This window comes from Tamandua tetradactyla, chromosome 6, assembly GCF_023851605.1.
Source record: "Tamandua tetradactyla isolate mTamTet1 chromosome 6, mTamTet1.pri, whole genome shotgun sequence".
Lineage (NCBI taxonomy): Eukaryota > Metazoa > Chordata > Mammalia > Pilosa > Myrmecophagidae > Tamandua > Tamandua tetradactyla.
This window is the reverse complement of record NC_135332.1, coordinates 1027689-1045490: the sequence shown is the minus strand read 5'-3', so window position 1 is coordinate 1045490 and position 17802 is coordinate 1027689. Positions and strand designations below refer to the sequence as shown.

At 46.6% G+C, this 17802-nt stretch overlaps 1 protein-coding gene across 1 annotated transcript in view; it reads right to left on the bottom strand.

Annotated features, from left to right (window-relative positions):
* NT5M (5',3'-nucleotidase, mitochondrial) overlaps positions 1–6051 on the bottom strand; it is a 76444-nt gene extending 70393 nt beyond the window's left edge. Inside the window, exons 1-2 of the mRNA XM_077162976.1 lie at positions 5347–6051; positions 2571–2671 (exon numbers count right to left, since the gene is read on the bottom strand). Coding sequence (XP_077019091.1) covers positions 2571–2671; positions 5347–6051 — 806 coding nt within the window. The remainder of the gene's footprint in view (positions 1–2570; positions 2672–5346) is intronic.
* Positions 6052–17802: the final 11751 nt, after the last annotated feature.

The window sequence follows — 17802 nt, the reverse complement described above, 5'->3', positions numbered from 1 at the left end:
AGGACAGATTTATATGACTCCAATACATGGACTAGTGAGAAGAGGCAAATTCATAGAGATGGAAAGTGGAGTAGAGGTTACGAGGGGCGGGGAGGGGGGAATCGGGAGTTCACACGTGGGGGGTGTAGGGTTTCCACTCGGGGTGCTGGGAAGTTCCAGCAATGGAGGGGGAGGGCAGCACAGCATTGTGAGTGTACGCCATCCCCCAAGATGGTGTGACCGAGTAGTTGAGACGGTAACATCTTATATATATATCTATATGTTATATGTGCTTCCACGACTTAAACACAAAAAACAGCAACTAAATAGATTATGACAATTAACTGCAATATATGATCCTGGACTGCTTCTCAAAATGGAGGAGAAAATGTCCTAAGGGACATTATTAGGATGTATGAAAAAACTGGAATATAGACTGAAAGCTTTGTATCAGTGGCAAATTACATGAAATTTATAACTGTACTTAAGGTGGTTACGGAAGTGAATATGCTGGTTCTCAGAAAATATGTGCTCAAGGAATCTCAAATGTTTAGAAAATTAATAAATAAACAAATGATAGATAAAGTAGGCAGGTAGGTAGGTAGGTAGGTAGGTAGATAGACAGACAGACAGACGGATAGATGGCTATAGAACAATGCAGCAAATGTGGCAAAGTTAAAAGCAGATAATGGAGGTGTGCTGGTTTGAAATGATGTACATACCCTAGAAAAGCCATGTTTTAATCCTAATCCCGTTTTGAAAAGGCAGTCGTTTCTTCTAATCCCTATTCAGTACTGTATGTTTGAAACTGTAATCAAATCATCTCCCTGGAGGTGTGTTTAATCAAGAGTGGTTGTTAAACTGGATTAGGTGATGACATGTCTCCACCCATTTGGGTGGGTCTTGATTGGTTTACTGGAGTCCTATAAAAGAGGAAACATTTTAGAGAATGAGAGATTCAGAGAGAGCTGAGAAGAACGACATAACCATGAGAAGCAGAGGGCCCACAAGCCAGTGGCCTTTGGAGATGAAGAAGGAAAACGCCTCCCAGGGAGCTTCATGAGACAGGAAACCAGGAGAGAAAGCTAGCAGATGACGCCATGTTCACCATGTGCCCTTCCAGATGAGAGAGGAACCCTGACCACGTTTGCCATGTACCGTCTCACTTGAGAGAGAAACCCTGAACTTCATCGGCCATCTTAAACCAAGGTATCTTTCCCTGGATGCCTTTGATGGGACATTTCTATACAGTTACTTTAACTGGGACATTTTCTCGGCCTTAGAACTGTAAATGAGCAATTTATTAAATTCCCCTTTTTAAAAGCCATTCCGTTCCTGGTATATTGCATTCCAACAGCTAGCAGACTAGAACAGGAGGTATCTGGATGACACATCACACTGGCTGGACTTCTAGGTGCGGGCTTTGTATTATTTTTGCAATTGTCCTCTAAGTTTGAAATTATTTCAAGATAAAAAGTTTAAGAGATGGAAAAAAATGCATTTATGCAAAAACTTGTACACGAAGCAGAAACCAGGCCAATGGCCATCACTGATAAGTGAAGAGGGGAGCGGCAGTCCACCCACACCGCGGGGCACAGCCAAGAAAGGGAAGGCAGTTCCGGTCAGGCTAGACCCAGATGGGCTTCGAGGGCATCGTGCTGGGGGAGACGCCGGTCTTGGAGAACACACAGCACACGGCGCCACTGCCAGGATGTGCGGCCGAGGCTGCCCCTTGAGCCAGGGGCTGCAGGAAGCGCGCACAGGGCAGTGATGCTGATGGCTGCAGGGCCCCTGGGGCGATGACAGTTTTCAGAGGAGCGTGGCCATGGCTGCACAGCTCTGTGCACAAACGAAAGCCCACTCACTGCAAAGCCTCACGTGTCGGGGGAGGGCGTTACAGCTTCACGGAGCTGCTCTTAACGCACAAAGTCCTCCAGGTAGCAAACCACCCGTGCATGCAAGTAGATTCGCAGCCTGCGAGCTGCAGTGAGGATGGGCGCTTCAGCCCGAGAACCGTGCCTCTCAGCACATGGAAACAAAAACATCTCCCTCAGTCCTCCCCACCCGCTCCTCCCCGAGGCCCCCACCGCACCTGTCCGCCCTCCCTCTCTCCTCTCAGCCCCTCGGCTGTGGCTTCGTGCACATGCGGGACCCCTACAGCTCCTGGGGGGCGAGGGCCATGCCTGGCTCACTTCCCTGTCGCTGAGACCCAGCAGTATGTGGCAGCATCCAAACAGCTCTTAAATATTTGCTGAATTCATGAACTTCGAACACCCAGTGGACCAGGTCAAATTAATCTAGATATTTTTCTGAGTTACTGGATCAAACATCTCAAAAGTCTGCAAACTGAGCCCATTTTTCCCGGTTAGGTTTTCCCCAGGCCCAGGGAAGATGGCATAGCCTGGCTGTGCCTGGGCGGGAGCCGGGGTTGTTGGAAGGGAGGAGGGAGGAGGGGGGAAGGGAAAGGGGGCAGAGGGAAGGGGAGGGGGAGGGAGGAGGGAGAGGAGGGAGGAGGAGGAGGGGAAGGGGGAGGAAGGAGGGCAGCAGGGGCCCTGGGCAGTGGAGTCCGTCGGGGTGGGACGCAAACTTACTTTTCTAAGTTGGCCATTTGCTTCACAGCTTCCACTGCCCCCGGCAGAGGCTCAAGTTCAAAAAAGAAGTTCTCGGACTCCCATATGCTGATGGCCTTTTCCTGAGAGGAAGAGGCCGCAGGTCACTGGCAGGTCCCCAGAGAGGATGTGGCGGCCCAAGCAGCCGTGACAAGAGGATGAGGCTGCCCCCCAGCCAAGGATGCGTTGCCCACGGCGGCAGCCCTGCAGGGGCACCCGGGCCTCCACAGGGGAGTGGTGCTGGGGCACGTGGTGGCCCCCAAGCCTGCCCTGCCCTCCGCCGGAGGCGCTGCCCAAAGGGGCTTCGCAGCCAGTTCTGAAGGCGGGGTGGGGGCTCCGCAGACATCAAGGCATTTCCCATGTGAGCCATGAAAAGGGGGGAGGTTGGACCCCGGCCGCAGCAGGGCGAACCCTCAAGACCTCGGGCGGGTGCAGCAGCCAGGCCGGGGGACGCTTAGGGGAGCACGTCGGCTGAGCGAGCACCCCAAGCCTGAGGGGGCACCAGGGCTGAGTGCCCAGCGGGGAAGGGGTGGGGTGCTGAGTGTCCAGCGGGCAGCAGGTTCTGTTGGGGTAATGGAGAAGTCACCACAGAGGGCAGCAGGGATGGAGGTGCAGCTTTGTGAATGGGATAATGCCACTGAACTTCTACCCCTAACAATGGTTAAAATGGAAAAGAAGACGTATATTATACACACACAACCTTTTTTTTAAGTTGGTTCCTGGAGGAACTCCAAGGTCCTGTCAGAGTAGTTACTATGAGGGAAGCAGGCCGCTGGGGAGGCTGTGGCAGGGGGTGGGGTGGGGGCAGGAGGGGGCGGGAGGAGACGGGAGGGGGCGGGAGGGGCTCTTAGGGCCCAGAGCCTGTCCCCTCACCCCACACCCCATCAGCTCTGCTTTCAACCGATTGATGTGTTGGGATATCAGTAAGGCATTAAAAAACAAACAAACAAAGAGGGATTCTGTTGCCAAAAGTCCAGACCCCCATTCTCACGTGAGAAAGCCGAGGCTCAGAGCAGGGAAAGAACCCATCTGCTGTCACACAGCAGGACACGGCTGAGTGGGGTGCAGAGCCCACATTCCCCGCTCCACCCCGGGGCTGCTTCCCTCCACCTTACGGGGCTGGACCAAAAGCCTTATTTCCGAATGCCACGCCTTTCCAGGTCCAGGACCAGGGAGAGAGCAGGAAAGGGGGGAGGTCCGTCCTGCCTGGGGGGCCAGAACCCCACATGCACAGGTGGAGCAAATACAATGGAGGCTCTTGTGAGCGCTCATTGCTAATACGCATCCTTTCTTGTGCCGGCCTCCTGGCACCCCACAAGGACGTTCTTCCCAGTTCACAGACGGGGAAACTGAGGCCCACGGGGTTTTCCCAGGGCCACGTGGGGGCAGTCCTGGTGCAGCCGGGCCCCGGGGCCCTGGACTCAACCCACACAATGGGACCCCGCCTCAGTGAGCCTTATGCCGGCAAAGCCCCACCGAGCCCCCACGTTCCAGAACTGGGAAGGGCTTAGTTTGGTGACAGCGCGACACTCTCAGGGCAGTGAGCTGTTCAGACCTGCAGTGCTTCCCCGTCTGCCAATGCACACGCATGCACACACGCACACAGCAGCGGAGCAGGGAGGGGCATTTGGTCCTGTTCAGAGTTTCCCGCTCACAGCTGTCACCTCCTGAGGTGTCAATGAAGATAATGGTCCTGGATTTCCTTTTTAACACCTGCCCCTCAACAAATCAAATTATTATAACAGACACCGCTGAGGTGCTTTTACTCTGCCTTACTTTTTGTTAAAACCAAAAAAAAATGTCACTTGGCGAGACCTGAGGCAGAGAAGGGGACTGCGGGGTGGGGGCGGCTGGCTGTGTGACACACAGCCCTGGGTCTGCACCTCTCCGAGCCCTCACTGACAGCGAGGCTCCAGACACATTACAGACTCTCTCGGCACCTCAGTTTCCCCATCTGCGAAATGGAGAAAGCTGGCCTCAGAGAAGAGACAATGCCGCGAGTCTGCAGCCACCCAGCGGGCACTCATGGTCCGCTGTCATCGCACCCGCAGGCCCTGACCCTGCGTGGCCACAAAACGCCAGCCCTAAGCCTGTGCAAGGCAACACCCCTGTTCCCCGGGAAACGTTTTCATTTTACAAGGCAGGCTCTATGCCTAGGGTCTGTCCCTGGGTCTTTCGCTTCCGGCTACGGTGGACTCAGGGGGCAGCGCACACATGGAGCACAGGAAGCCTGCCCAGCCAAGCCCGCAGAAGCAGGGGACAGGGGGGCCCACCTCCATCACCCACTCGCTGTGTGGCGTTCAGAAAGTCACTCAGCCTCTCTGGGCCTCCCACACCCGTGGGGTGGTGGGGGTATACTTCACGGAAAAAGGACCAAAAGGAATGGCTGAGACACGCATCCAAGTCACGGGAGGAAGCAGTGGTGCCGTGACCAAGTAGGGGTCAAAGAGGACTTCACTTGTAACGTTTATTTTTAAAAAGCCCCGAGGCCAAATACAACTATTAAAACGCCCGCAGTCGGTGCGGAGTTGGGTGCCTGTCTCCACGGCGGCCGCGCAGGTGCCCCTGGGTCCTCCCCGGACCCTCTCCACCACCGCCCGCTGCATACCGGGGGGGGGGGGGGAACCCCGGAGCCCAGGGCGTTGCGGTGACCCGCCAAGGTCAGGCGGGCCCGGCTCCGATGCCCGCGCACGGAGGGCGGCCGGGCGGGTGCCGGGGTGTCCCCGGGGCGCGGGCGCGACGGCGCGGGGAGGCTCACGCTCAGCTCCGGCCGCAGCCGGCCGTACTGCTCGGACAGCCAGAAGCCGCGCCGCTCCTCCAGCGCGATGAAGGGCTGGTCGGGGAAGCGCGCGCGGAACTTGCTGAGGAAGCCGCCCTCGAAGTCGGCCAGCACGCCGTCCATGTCCACCAGCACCCGCAGCGCCCGGCCCGCCGCGGGGCCCGCCGCCCAGCACCGCCGGGTCGGGGCCGCTGCGCCGCGGGGCCCGCGCAGCCACCCGCCGCCCAGCCGGATCATGGCCGGGCGCGGCCGCCCGCCGCCGGCGCCGGGGCCCCGCGCGCGGCCATGGCGGACCCGAGAGCGGACAACCCGGCGCGCGGGGCGCGGAGGCTGGAGCTGCAGAGCGAGGCCGCCGCGCGCACCTCCGCAGCCAGGGCGCGCCCCACACCCCTGGCCGTGCGCGCCCCCTCGCCTCCGCCCGCGCTGCGCCCCGCCGCGCGCGCCCCTACCGGCCCGTGTGCGCGGCGCTGCTCTTAAAGGACCCCGCGGCCCGCGCCCCGCGGAGGCCAGGGCCGAGGGCCGAGGCTTCGGGCCCCGGAAGGATCTTCTCTGCCCCGCGGCTACCCCCGCATCTTCCTCCCGGACCCTGGACCCGGCTGCCGCCCACTGCCGCGGCAGCGGAGGATGGAGGCCCGGGGGACCCCAGTAGAGCAGACCTGCGTCGCCCAGACGTTGGCCGAGCATCTACTATGGTCGCCTTGGGCGCCGGGGCGGGCGGGGAAATGGGGAATTCACGCCCAGTGGGTGCAGAGCTTTTGTTTGGGGCGGTGGGAAAATTTGAAGACGTTTGGCCGCGGGGGTCGCGCAGCTAAGCGTCAGTCCCACCACTGAACTGTGTACTGGAGAGTGGTTAAAATAGGAAATGTTATGCTGCGTATCTTAACACAATGGAAATTTTCAAAAAGAATGCAAAAAGAAAGAAAATAGAGAAGGTTCCTGCCATCCTGGAACTTACCAGGGAGACAGACAGAAGAGCAAACAAACCTATAAAATTGCAAAACAATTTCAGGGAGGAAGGAGATAAGGGAGCTGTCCACCTGGGAAGCCTCTTTGCTTCAGAGCGAACATTTGCGGAGAGGCACTTAGCTTACTAACTTCACAAAGCCTTAATGGAACCGGTAACTTTCCAATAAATATATACGCAAACATTCTTATGTACCTCTTAAGAGTTGCTTTAAAAAACCCATGAACCTTAAAAGAAAGACAAGCAAGATGAGTGATGGTGGAGGCTGGGAGGACAGGCAGGGCCAACTTTGGATGAGTCAAGGAAGGCCTCCAGGAGGAGGTGAGGCTGCAGCAGAGCCCTAAATGAATAGAAAGTGCCAGCCATAAAAGAAGCAGGAAGAGAAGGTGTCCATAACCAGCAACAGCAGTGAGCCCAAAGGCCCCGGGGCAGCGAGTAATGGCACGAGGAGTGACGAGAAGTCCAAAGAGACCACATTTTTATTTGACAGACACTTGCTGGGCATCTCCTGTGTGTTGCACACTGGTCAGCAAATCCACGCCTTCATGGAGGGGACGTTTCTGGATCTTTCTGGAAGCATTGGGAAGGAAGGGTAGGGCAGTACCACCTGAGGTCAAAGGAATGGGCAGGAGTCAACAGGATAGCAGCGTGACGCAATGAGAAAAACCCGTGGGCTGTGGGGTCACAATGACCAGGTCTCCACCCGGCTGGAGTCAGTCCTCAGTGTCAGGGACAACTGTCTGCTCTCACGGTGACCTCTGCACTCAAGGGCTGGGACCAGGTCACTTCTGCCTCCAGAATGAATGAATGAATGAATGAATAAGACCCCTGTAATAGCCCTGTCCGGTTGTTCCCTGACCCCCTCATAAGGTTTCCCACTATCCTCCTCCACCCAATAGTCATTTTCTAATTACATCACCACAATTATCTCCATAATTGTTTTATGAAAGTTTTCAAATACACAGAAACATTGAAAGAGTTGTGCCACGTATGCCCACCACCGAATTCTGTAGTCAGCAATTTCAATTTGCTGTTTGCTTTAAACCCCTCCCTCTGCCGGTCCAACAGACCGTCTTATTCCTTGATGCATTTCAAAGCAAAGCGGACACCAGTGCACTTTGCCCCTAATGCGTCAGCCTAGGTAGCACAGTATTTTCAAAGGCCGAACTTGCACGTGAAAAGCACGAACCTTAACTTCAGCATTCCGTGAGTTCCGGCAAAAGCAATCAACCCTGTAAGCCAGTCTGCTAGCCAGCTGTGGACCAGTGCTCTGCAGTGGACTTTCAGCTGGGACACGGTGGTCTGAGCTGCCTGACACAGGAGCCACCGGCCATTTGTGGCTGGACATGTGGCTACGGTGACTGAGGAACTGGATTTTTACTTTTATTTCATTTTAAATAATTCAAATTTAAATAACCCCTGTGAGTGGTAGCTAGTATGTCGAACAGAGAGAGAGAGAACATCTCCCTCTCCCCAAAATTCCCTCCTGCCCCTTCCTTTCACATGAGAAAAATGTTCTGGAATTACTGTTGATGGTTGTACAACTTTGTGATAAGCTAAAAACCTCTGATTTTTACCCTTACGAGGGTAAAATGTGTGGCATGTGAATTGTACATCAATTTAAAAAGAGAGAAAATATATACAGCTTATGTATGTTTCCCAATTTCCTTTGATCTGAAGTGTAGGTAGAGGAAACTGTTATGTTTATAGACCAGTTGGGTCTTATGAAAATTAAAGGCTCAAAGTTTTTGGATTCTACAAAGTTTGAGTGTTGATTGTTTTGTTTTATTCAGGATTTTTAAAATATCAGTATAGTAAAACTGACCTTTTTGGTATAGAGTTTTATGAGTTTTGATGATGAGTGGATTCATACATTCAGGATACAGATCAGTTCCGTCACACCTCGCATTCCCTCACTCTGTCCCTTGTAGTCAAACCCTCCCCTCACCAACAGCCTTGTGAATCACTGATATGGTGTGTGTCCCTTTCGCTGTCCTTTTACAGAATGGCATATAAGTGGGGCTGTCCAGCCTGGGACGTGTTGAGGCTGGATCCTCTCACTGCACCCAGTGCCTGTGAGATTCATCCAGGCAGCTGCACATTTCAGCTGTGGGGGCCTTGCTGCTGAGCACGCTCTGTTCCGAGGATGTGCCCACTTTCCTTCTCCGTCCACCTGCTGACGGGGCATTCGGGCTGTTTCCAGACACTGGTGATGTGTGATAGGGTTGTTAGGGACATTCACGTACTGGTTTTTGTGTGAACATAAACTTCTGTTTCTTTGGGGTTAACGGCTAGGAGTGGGATTACCAGCTCCCGTAGTAAGTGTGTATTTAGCCACATAAGAAAATGTCAAACTGTTTTCCACGGGGGCTGTACCATTTGGCATTCCACCAATTACCTGTGAACATTCTAGTTGCCTTATATCCTATCCAGAACTTATTATTTTCTTTTTTAATTTTTTGGTTTGTGTCCTTGCTTCTCTCTAGCCATGCTAATCAGCAGTGGCATTTCATCATGGTTTTAACATGCATTTCTCTAGTGGCAAATGATGTTGAACATCTATTCTTGTGTGCTTATGTGCTACCCCTGTGTATTCTTTGGTGAGATTTCTGTTCAAATCTTTGAGCATTTTTTATTAGTTTCATTTTTTAAATCACTGTTGCCTTTTAAATTCCCAACAAAATACTGAAAAACCAAATCCAACAGTACACTATAAGCATCATTCACCACGACCAAGGGGATTTACTCGAGGAGTGTGAGGGTGGTTTAACAAGAAAATCAGTGTACTCCTCCACATTAATAGATGAGGGAGAAAACCACCTGATCTTCACAATTGGTGCAGAAAAGGCTTCTGACAAGATCCAACGTCCTTTCCTGATAAAAACACACGGAAAACTAGGAATAGAAGGGACTTTTTCTCAGCATGATAAAGGGCATTTATGAAATCCCAGAGCAAATATCATATACAATGGTGAAAGTGAAAGCTTTTCCTCCAAGATCAGGAACAAGACAAGGATGCCTGCTGTCACCTCTGATCTTCAACACTGGACTGGAAGTTTCTGTGAGAGCTATCAGACAAGACAAGAAATAAAAGGTATCCAAATCGGAACGAAGTAGTAAAACTTTCCCTGTTTACAGATAACATGATTCTAAATATAGGAAATCCAAAAAAATCCGCAAGAAACCTACTAGAACCAATAAACAAATTTAGAAAAATTACAGGATACAAGATAAGCATGCAGAAGTCAATTGGATTCATATACGCCAGTAATGAACAATCTGAAAATGAAATCAAGAAAAATGTCCACTTACAATAGTTCACTGAAAACTAAAAAATATTGCTGAAAAGAAATTAAAGACGACCTAAGTAAATGGGAAGGCCCCTATATTCATGGATTAGAAGACTTAATATTGTTAATGTGTCAATACTGCCTAAAGCAATGTAAGGCTTCAATGCCATCCACATTAAAATTCCAGCGGCCTTGTTTGTAGAAATAGAAAAGCTGATCCTCAAATGTATGTGGAATCACAAGGGTCCCCAAAAAGCCAAAAACAGCCATGAGAAAGAAAAACAAAGTTGGAGAACTCACACTTCCTGATTTCAAAGTTTACTGCAAAGTTATAGTAATTAAAATTGTGTGATACTGATATAAGGACAGACATAGAGACCAATGAAATAGAATTGAGAGTCCAGAGATAAATTCACACCTGCATGGCCAGTTAATTTTTGACAAGGGTGCCAAGTCTATTCAATGGGCAAATAATAATTTCTTCAACAATAGAATTCAAAACGGATCAAATACCTAAGTAAAAGAGCTAATACTATACAAAGTCTTACAAGATGACAAAGGGAAGGAAAAGAGACCCCCAAACAGCTAAAATCATCCTAAAAAAGAAGAACAAATTGGGAGGAGTAACATTGCCCAATTTTAAAACTTATTATAAAGCCACAGTGGTCAAAACAGCATGGTACTGGCACAGAGATAGAAGCATCAACCAATGGAATTGAATTGAAAATGCAGAAACAGACCACCAAATCTATGGCCAACTGATCTTCAACAAGGCCCCCAAATCCAGTGAACTGGGACAAAATAGTCTTTTCAATAAAGGGCATGGAGAACTGGATATCAAGCCAAAACAATGAAAGCGAACTCTTACCTTACACCCCATACAAGATTTAACTCAATTTGGACCAAACACCTAAATATAAGAACTAGTACCATAAAGCTCCTAGAAGAAAATGTAGGGAACCAGTTCGAGACCTAGTAATAGGAGGTAGCTTCCTAAATTTTACACCCAAAGCACAAGCAACAAAAGAAAAAATAGATATATGGGAACTCCTTAAAATCAAATACTTTTGTGCCTCAAAAGACTTTGTCAAAAAGGTGAAGAGGCAGCCAATTCAATGGGAGAAAATATTTGGAAACCACACGTTGGATAAAGGTTTGATATATAAATCAACAATAAAACAACAAACAACCCAATTATAAAATGGGCTAAAGATATGAATAGGCATTTTTTGGAAGCACAAATACAGATGGCTCAAAAGCACATGAAGAGATGCTCATTCTTGTTAGCTGTAAGGAAAATGCAGACCAACACTGCAATGAGATACCACCTCACACCTATAAGAATGGCTGCTATTAAACAAGCAGGAAACTACAAATGTTGGAGAGGATGTGGAGAAACTAGGACACTTATGCACTGCTGCTGGGAATGTACAATGGTGCAGGCACTATGGAAGACTGTTGGCAGTTCCTTAGGAAACTAAATATCGAGTTGCCCTATGACCCAGCAATAGCACTATTTGGTATATACCCAAAGGAGCTGAGAGCAATGACAGAAACAGACATTTGCACACCAATGTTCATAGCAGCATTATTCACAATCGCCAAAAGATAGAAACAATCCAAGTGCCCATCAACAGACAAATGGATTAACAAAATGTGGTATATACATACGATGGAATATTATGCAGCAGTAAGACAAAATGACATCCTGAAGCACATGAGAAGATGGATGAGCCTTGAGGACATTATACTGAGTGAAATAAGCCAGACACAAAAGAATAGGTACTGTGTGATTCCACTTTTCTGACCATGGTAAAGGTAAAATCAGAGGCTTATAATACAGAATATAGGGGACCTAGAGATAACATGGAAGCTTGAAATGGGTGAATGGTTAGCTAAAATAGAGAATAAATAGAAGTGAAGGCAGTTCACTAGTGGGTCTATAAGTAATATTACCATACTGAAGGTGAACATAATTAAAAGGGGTTGAAAAGACCCATATGTCCCACTGATTAACACTAGAAATATAAATAAGCTCTTGCGTGAACTACTGCAAAGGTATGAATCTTGTACAAAGAGGGCATAATTTTGGGGTATAGAGGAAAAAATGCTATTTCATGCTTTGGGCTGTGTTTAACAGGAAAACATCAGCAGTGCCACAGCAACACCAGCGGTACATAATGGAGGTGGGACAAGTGTTCAGGGGAGGTTTGGATTTTCTCTTTAGTGAGGGTGTGGTTATTGGTTATCTTTCTCTTGGGAACAATGGAATGATCTAAAATTGAGAGTGTCGATGGACTGTGGACTTTGGGCATTATACATGATGCCTGATGAATGCAGGTGGCTGAAGGATGCACTGACTGAGAGGTAGATTGGTGAATAATGGTGTATACACATGATCAAATATTTTGCTGCTACAAAAAGGAGCAAAGTTGTGAGGCATGCAACGTCGTGAATGAACCTATGGGACATTTGGTCAGGCAAAAATAAGCCAGAAACAAAAGAGCAAATATTGTATGGTCTCATTGGGAAACACTTATAAGAAAACTGGGGCCTAGATTATAAACTCTTATAGTAGACACATTTAGTCAGGAGTGGTAATTTTTATTTCTGGATTTTGAAAGGCTGTTTTATATATGTATAACCTGATATTTAGAGATAAGAATGAAGCTGATCAGGTTGGGATTAAAGTAATTCAGAATACAGAGGTAAGTAAGATATTGTCTGTATTTTAAAACCTCACCTACTCTTAGAGACCAAAGGAAGAGAGGTTTATTTTGTCCAGAACCTAAATTTTCTGAAGCACAAAATCTAACGCAACCTGTCTGGATAGATCATTTAAACAATCCAAACACAGGGAGCCCAGAATAAGAATGAGGGCCTTTAATCCTGTATAGCTTAATGTAATGCCTGGATATCCCAGGTATATTAAGTAGATAATCAAAATGTATTGGCAAAGTCCCTTGAGGGATGGGAGAATAAGTATGGAACTATTAAACTTTACCACCGGGGAAACCCCTGACACTGTGTCAAACATTAGGGACACCCAAATCAATAGGTCAAGTCCTTGATCTTGAGGCTTGCTCTTGTGAACCTTATGTATATTACAGAGAAGCTTAGCCTACCTATAGGCATGCCTAAGAGTTACTTCTGGAGGACCTCTGTGGCTGCTCAGATGTGGCCTCAGTCTCTAAACCCAACTCTGCAAGCAAAATCATTGCCCTTCCTCCTACATGGGACATGACATCCAGGGGTGAAAGTCTCCCTTGCAGCGTGGGAAATGACTCCCAGAGATGAGCCTGGCCCTGGCACCACGGGATCAACAATGCCATCCTGACCAAAATGAGGAAAAGAAGTGTAACAAATAAGGTATCAGTGGCTGAGAGAGTTCAAATAGATTCGAGAGGCTACTCTGGAGGTCACTCTTACAGAAGCTTCAGCTAGACCATCCCAACCAATCCTAAAGAACACTGAGGGCATTACATAAGATTCTACAAGGGTTCCATGCGCTAGGGTAACTCTCCAGAAACCTACAACCTCCAGATGGGTCCCAGACCAGATAAATCCTGAAACCTAGAGGGCCCAGCCTCTCCAGAACATCATCTAGATCCATCTCCCTACCCTATATTAGGGACAGACCCTTCCAACATGAAAAAGTTAGAATGCACATAGCCCAAACACCCCTAAAGAGAGGGAGAAAAGATCAAAGGTGATGGTGGAGTTATACAGAGGTCAGGTTTAACAAATAAGTATGATCGCTGAATCATTATATATATATTTCTTTTAATCCCCAGTATCTGGGAACAGCTAGAAGTAAAAACCTAAAAATGTGGAATTGTAGCCCATACCAAACTCTGAAATCTGTTCTACAACTAATTGTTGCAACATGCTTTGAAATCTATTGCCTTTTTGTATATATGTTATTTTTCACAAAAAAGAAAAAAGTTGATTGTGGTGATAAAAAATAATTTTAAAATAATAAAAAAAAAGAAGGGGAAATATCTCCAGGACTAATAGGTAATGGATTTTTTAATTTTACACCAAAAGTGCAAGCAACAACAACAACAAATAGATACAATGGACTTCATAAACATTAAAACTTCTGTGCATTAAAGGACATTTTAAGAAAGTGAAAAGACAATCTATAGAATGGGAAAAAAATCTTGGATACCATATATCTGATAAAGGTTTACTATCCTGAATATATAAAGAACTCCTGCAACTCAACAGCAAATAGACAAATAACTTTGGTGGGCCACAGTGGCTCAGCAGGCAGAGTTCTTGCCTGCCATGCCGGAGACCCCGGGTTCAATTCCTATGCAAAAAAAAAAAAAAAGAAGGAAAACAAATAACTCAAGGAAAATGGGTCAAGGATTTGAATAGAGATTTCTCCAAATATGATATGCAGGTGATCAATAAATATATGAAAAGTTGCTCAACACTATTAGCCATTAGAAAAGTGTAAATTAACACTACAGTGAGGGGTGCAAGAGTAGTTCAGTGGTAGGGTCCTCGCCTGCCATGTGGGAGACCTGGGTTCGATTCCTGGTCCATGCACTTCTCCAAAAGACAAACAAATTCAGCAAATGGAGCTGCAATAACAGGATACTCACATGGAAAAATAATGAAATGTGACCCCGCCATACAGCATACAAAAAAAAAAAAAAAAAAAAAAAAAACCCTGCCATACCACTGCAAACCCACTAGGATCGCCACTATTTAAAAAAACTGAAAATAAACACTGCTGGCGAATACGTGGAGAAGTAGGACCCTCGTGGCTGGTGGCAATGCAGAGCAGCACAGCAGCGGGGCAAACAGTCTGAAGGTTCTCCAGAAACTGAGACAGACACAGACCAGCCGTGTGACGGTGGAGATGGCGGCACAGCACGGTGAGAGCGAGCGACGGCACTGACTGTGTGTGTGAGCGTGGCTAAAAGGGGCTGTTTTAGGCTGTGTATAAGTCACTAGGATAAACATTTCTGAAAACAATGTACAACACTGTTAACCGTGGATGATAGTTACAGTAGTCATAAAAAATGTGCTTTCATCAGTTGTGACAGGTGAGCCTCACCCATGCAAGGCGTTAATTTTAGGGTGGCAGGTGGGCCACGGTGGCTCAGCAGACAAGAATGCTCGCTTGCCATGACAGAGGACCCGGGTTCGATTCCCAGTGCCTGCCCAGGTAAAAAATATATATATATATATTAGAGTGGCTTTATTTTCAGGACCTGTTTGAGGTGGTTTTTTATCCTCTACCTATTGCACTGTGACTTGGCCATTATTTGATTTTTTGTACGGGGGGGATGGGATGGGGAGCTTTGTTATAGAAATCAGCACACTATTTTTTTATTATTAATTTTTTTAAATACCAAAAAACACCAAACAAATGCAAACATTCGTAATTTTTTATCATTCCGTTCTACATGTATAATCAGTAATTCACAATATCATCACATAGTTGCATATTCATCATCATGATCATTTCTTGGAACATTTGCATCTATTCAGAAAAAGAAATAAAAAGAAAACAGAAAAAAATTCATACATACCATACCCCCCACCCCTCCTCTTCACAGATCACCAGCATTTCACTCTAAATTTATTTTAACATTTGTTCCTCCATTATTCATCTTTATTCCATACTATTTTTTTTTAATCTGGAGACGAGATATTATGATAATATGGTCAAGTGTCAAATACAAATGTATAAAGCCTTCTTGCTGTCCTGTCTGTCATACTGCATTCATTTTATATTTGCTGCCAATATCAAAGATTTCTGTTGGTATAAATGCTTAATTTCTATGAAGGTGTAGTGGATTTTTTAAATTAGTATTTCATTGTAAATGTCTCAATACTGGTTAACTAATTTTCGCCAGGACCATTACTGATCAAGCAAATAAATTCAATAGCCATTTTGGGAAAATAAATAAATAAATTAGGTGGTGTTTTAGTTTGTAAGCTGCCAGAATGCAATACACCAGAAATGGAACAGATTTTAAAAAGGGGAATTTAACAAGTTGCAAGTTTACAATTCTAAGGCCATGAAAATGTCCAAATTAAGGCACCAACAAGAGGTTACTTTCACTCAAGAAAGGCCCATGAAGTTCAGGGTTTCTCTCTCAGCTGGAGGGCACATGGCGACCTCTGCTAGCTTTTTCTCCCAGCTTCTTGCTTCCTGAAGCTCTCCCGAAGGCATTTTCCTTCTTTATCTCCCAAGTCTCTGGCTGCATGGGCTCGCATGACCCTAAAGCTTTTCCCAAAATGTTTCCCTCTTGAAGGGCTCCAGTAAGCAGCCCCACCTTGAATGGGTGGAGAGACAGCTCCCTGGATGCCATCTAATCAGAAGGTACCACCCACAGTTGGGTGGGCCACATCTCCACGGGAAGAATCAGTATCTCCCACTCAGCAACCCTGAATGAGGATTAAAGGACGTGGCTTTTCTGGGGTCCATGGTAGCTTCACACCGGCACAGGTGATTTATGGGAATCCTATATTACACAATTGTTCTATAAACCTTCAATTTCTCTACAAAAATAAAGCACCTGACTATATGAAATGAGTCAAGTTCATCAAAAAAGCAGATGGACTTTTCTTAATTTTACTTTTGAAAATGCAATTTATCAAAACTACACAGGCTTGACTGAGGCACTATAAGCTGGACCCTGCTCCGTCACTTACTCGCTCTGTAAACTGTGTTACTATCTTTGTGTCTCAGTTTCTTCGTTGGTAAAACTAATACAATAAAAATGGTACCTTTCTTTTAGGAATGTGGAAGCATTAGATGGATTTAAGGGATTATCTGGCACAGAGTGAGCCCTCAGTGAATGAATTACAATGGATGTTTTACGTTAAGCTAAACGGAATTGCCTCATCCTCATTCTCGGTTCTGTGTGTTTGGGTTGCTTAAATGAGTTATCCAGACAGGTGATGTAGGCTGTGTGTTACGGAGAATCTAGGTGTAGACACAATAAACCTCTCTGCCTTTGGTCCCACACGATGGGTGAGGGTCTAGAGTACATATGCAATCACCCTTTGCCCTGTACTCTGACTTGCCTTCGTCCCAACCACATCGGCTGTGTCTTTATCTCTAACTGAAGCCTGACCTCTTTTTCATTTCTTTAGCAGTTGTATGCCGTGATGCTGACTTCCAGAGCTGCGGAGCTGGAACACATTTTGTTTATCCTTTCATCTGTCGATGGACCCTTGGGTTGCTTTCATCTTTTGACCAGTGTGAACTCGTTGGGCAGTGAACACTTGTGTACAAATCCGAGTTCTTGCTTTCAGTTATTTTAGGTATATGCCCAGGAGTAGACTTACTGGGCCATATGGTAGTTCTTTTTTTTTTGTTTTTCAAGTAAAATGGGTAATCTTTATGATCGCATTAGTAACTAGGCATTAAGAGTTCAAAGTGATTATATCTGTATACAAATATATTAAGTGTTTCTTTTGAAATCTATTTCAGAAGCAATTACGTTTGGGTTGCTGAGTGTATGTGCCAGCTTTCCTTTTATATTTTATCCTCAATAACCTAATAGTATTAGCTTAATAACTGGAGACTGTCCTTAATAACCGGAGATTACAGTGACAGGCGATATGAGGTGTTTGTTTTTTGTTTTTTTTTGTTTTTCCCCTTTGGTTTTTTTTTTTTAGTGGAGCAATACCATTGGGTATACCGAAAATAGCAGTTTTAAGTGTACACTTTGTTTCTCTTATATGTGTCTGCCAGGAGTTGGTGACATGTCTGTGGCTTGTGCATTTTGCAGAGGTGTGCCATGCAAGTATCAGATAAACAACAGGTCTTCCTGGACTGAAAGACAGAAAAGCAAAAGGAAGCTCACTTCCCAGATTGTAATACTCACATCTTCTCACCTACTTTATATATAAAAAAAGAATCCCATTTTAGCTCATATACATAAGCCAAAATTTTCTCAGTTAGGAAATGAATTCTCAACACAATGTTGATTGAAAAATCTCTCTTCCCTGATAATATTTTCCACTTTGACAAAAGCCTTTATATCTTAATCCAACAGAGCTTCTTGTTCCACCTTAGGGTCTAAGTGTTATTTGTTGTTGTTTTCTAGGAGAATCCCTGTTACATCTGAAATGGTAGAATACAAGCCAGCCTTTTGCCTGCAAGCAGGGTTACCCTGACTGGTGTTTGTAGGAAATCCACGTTCGGAG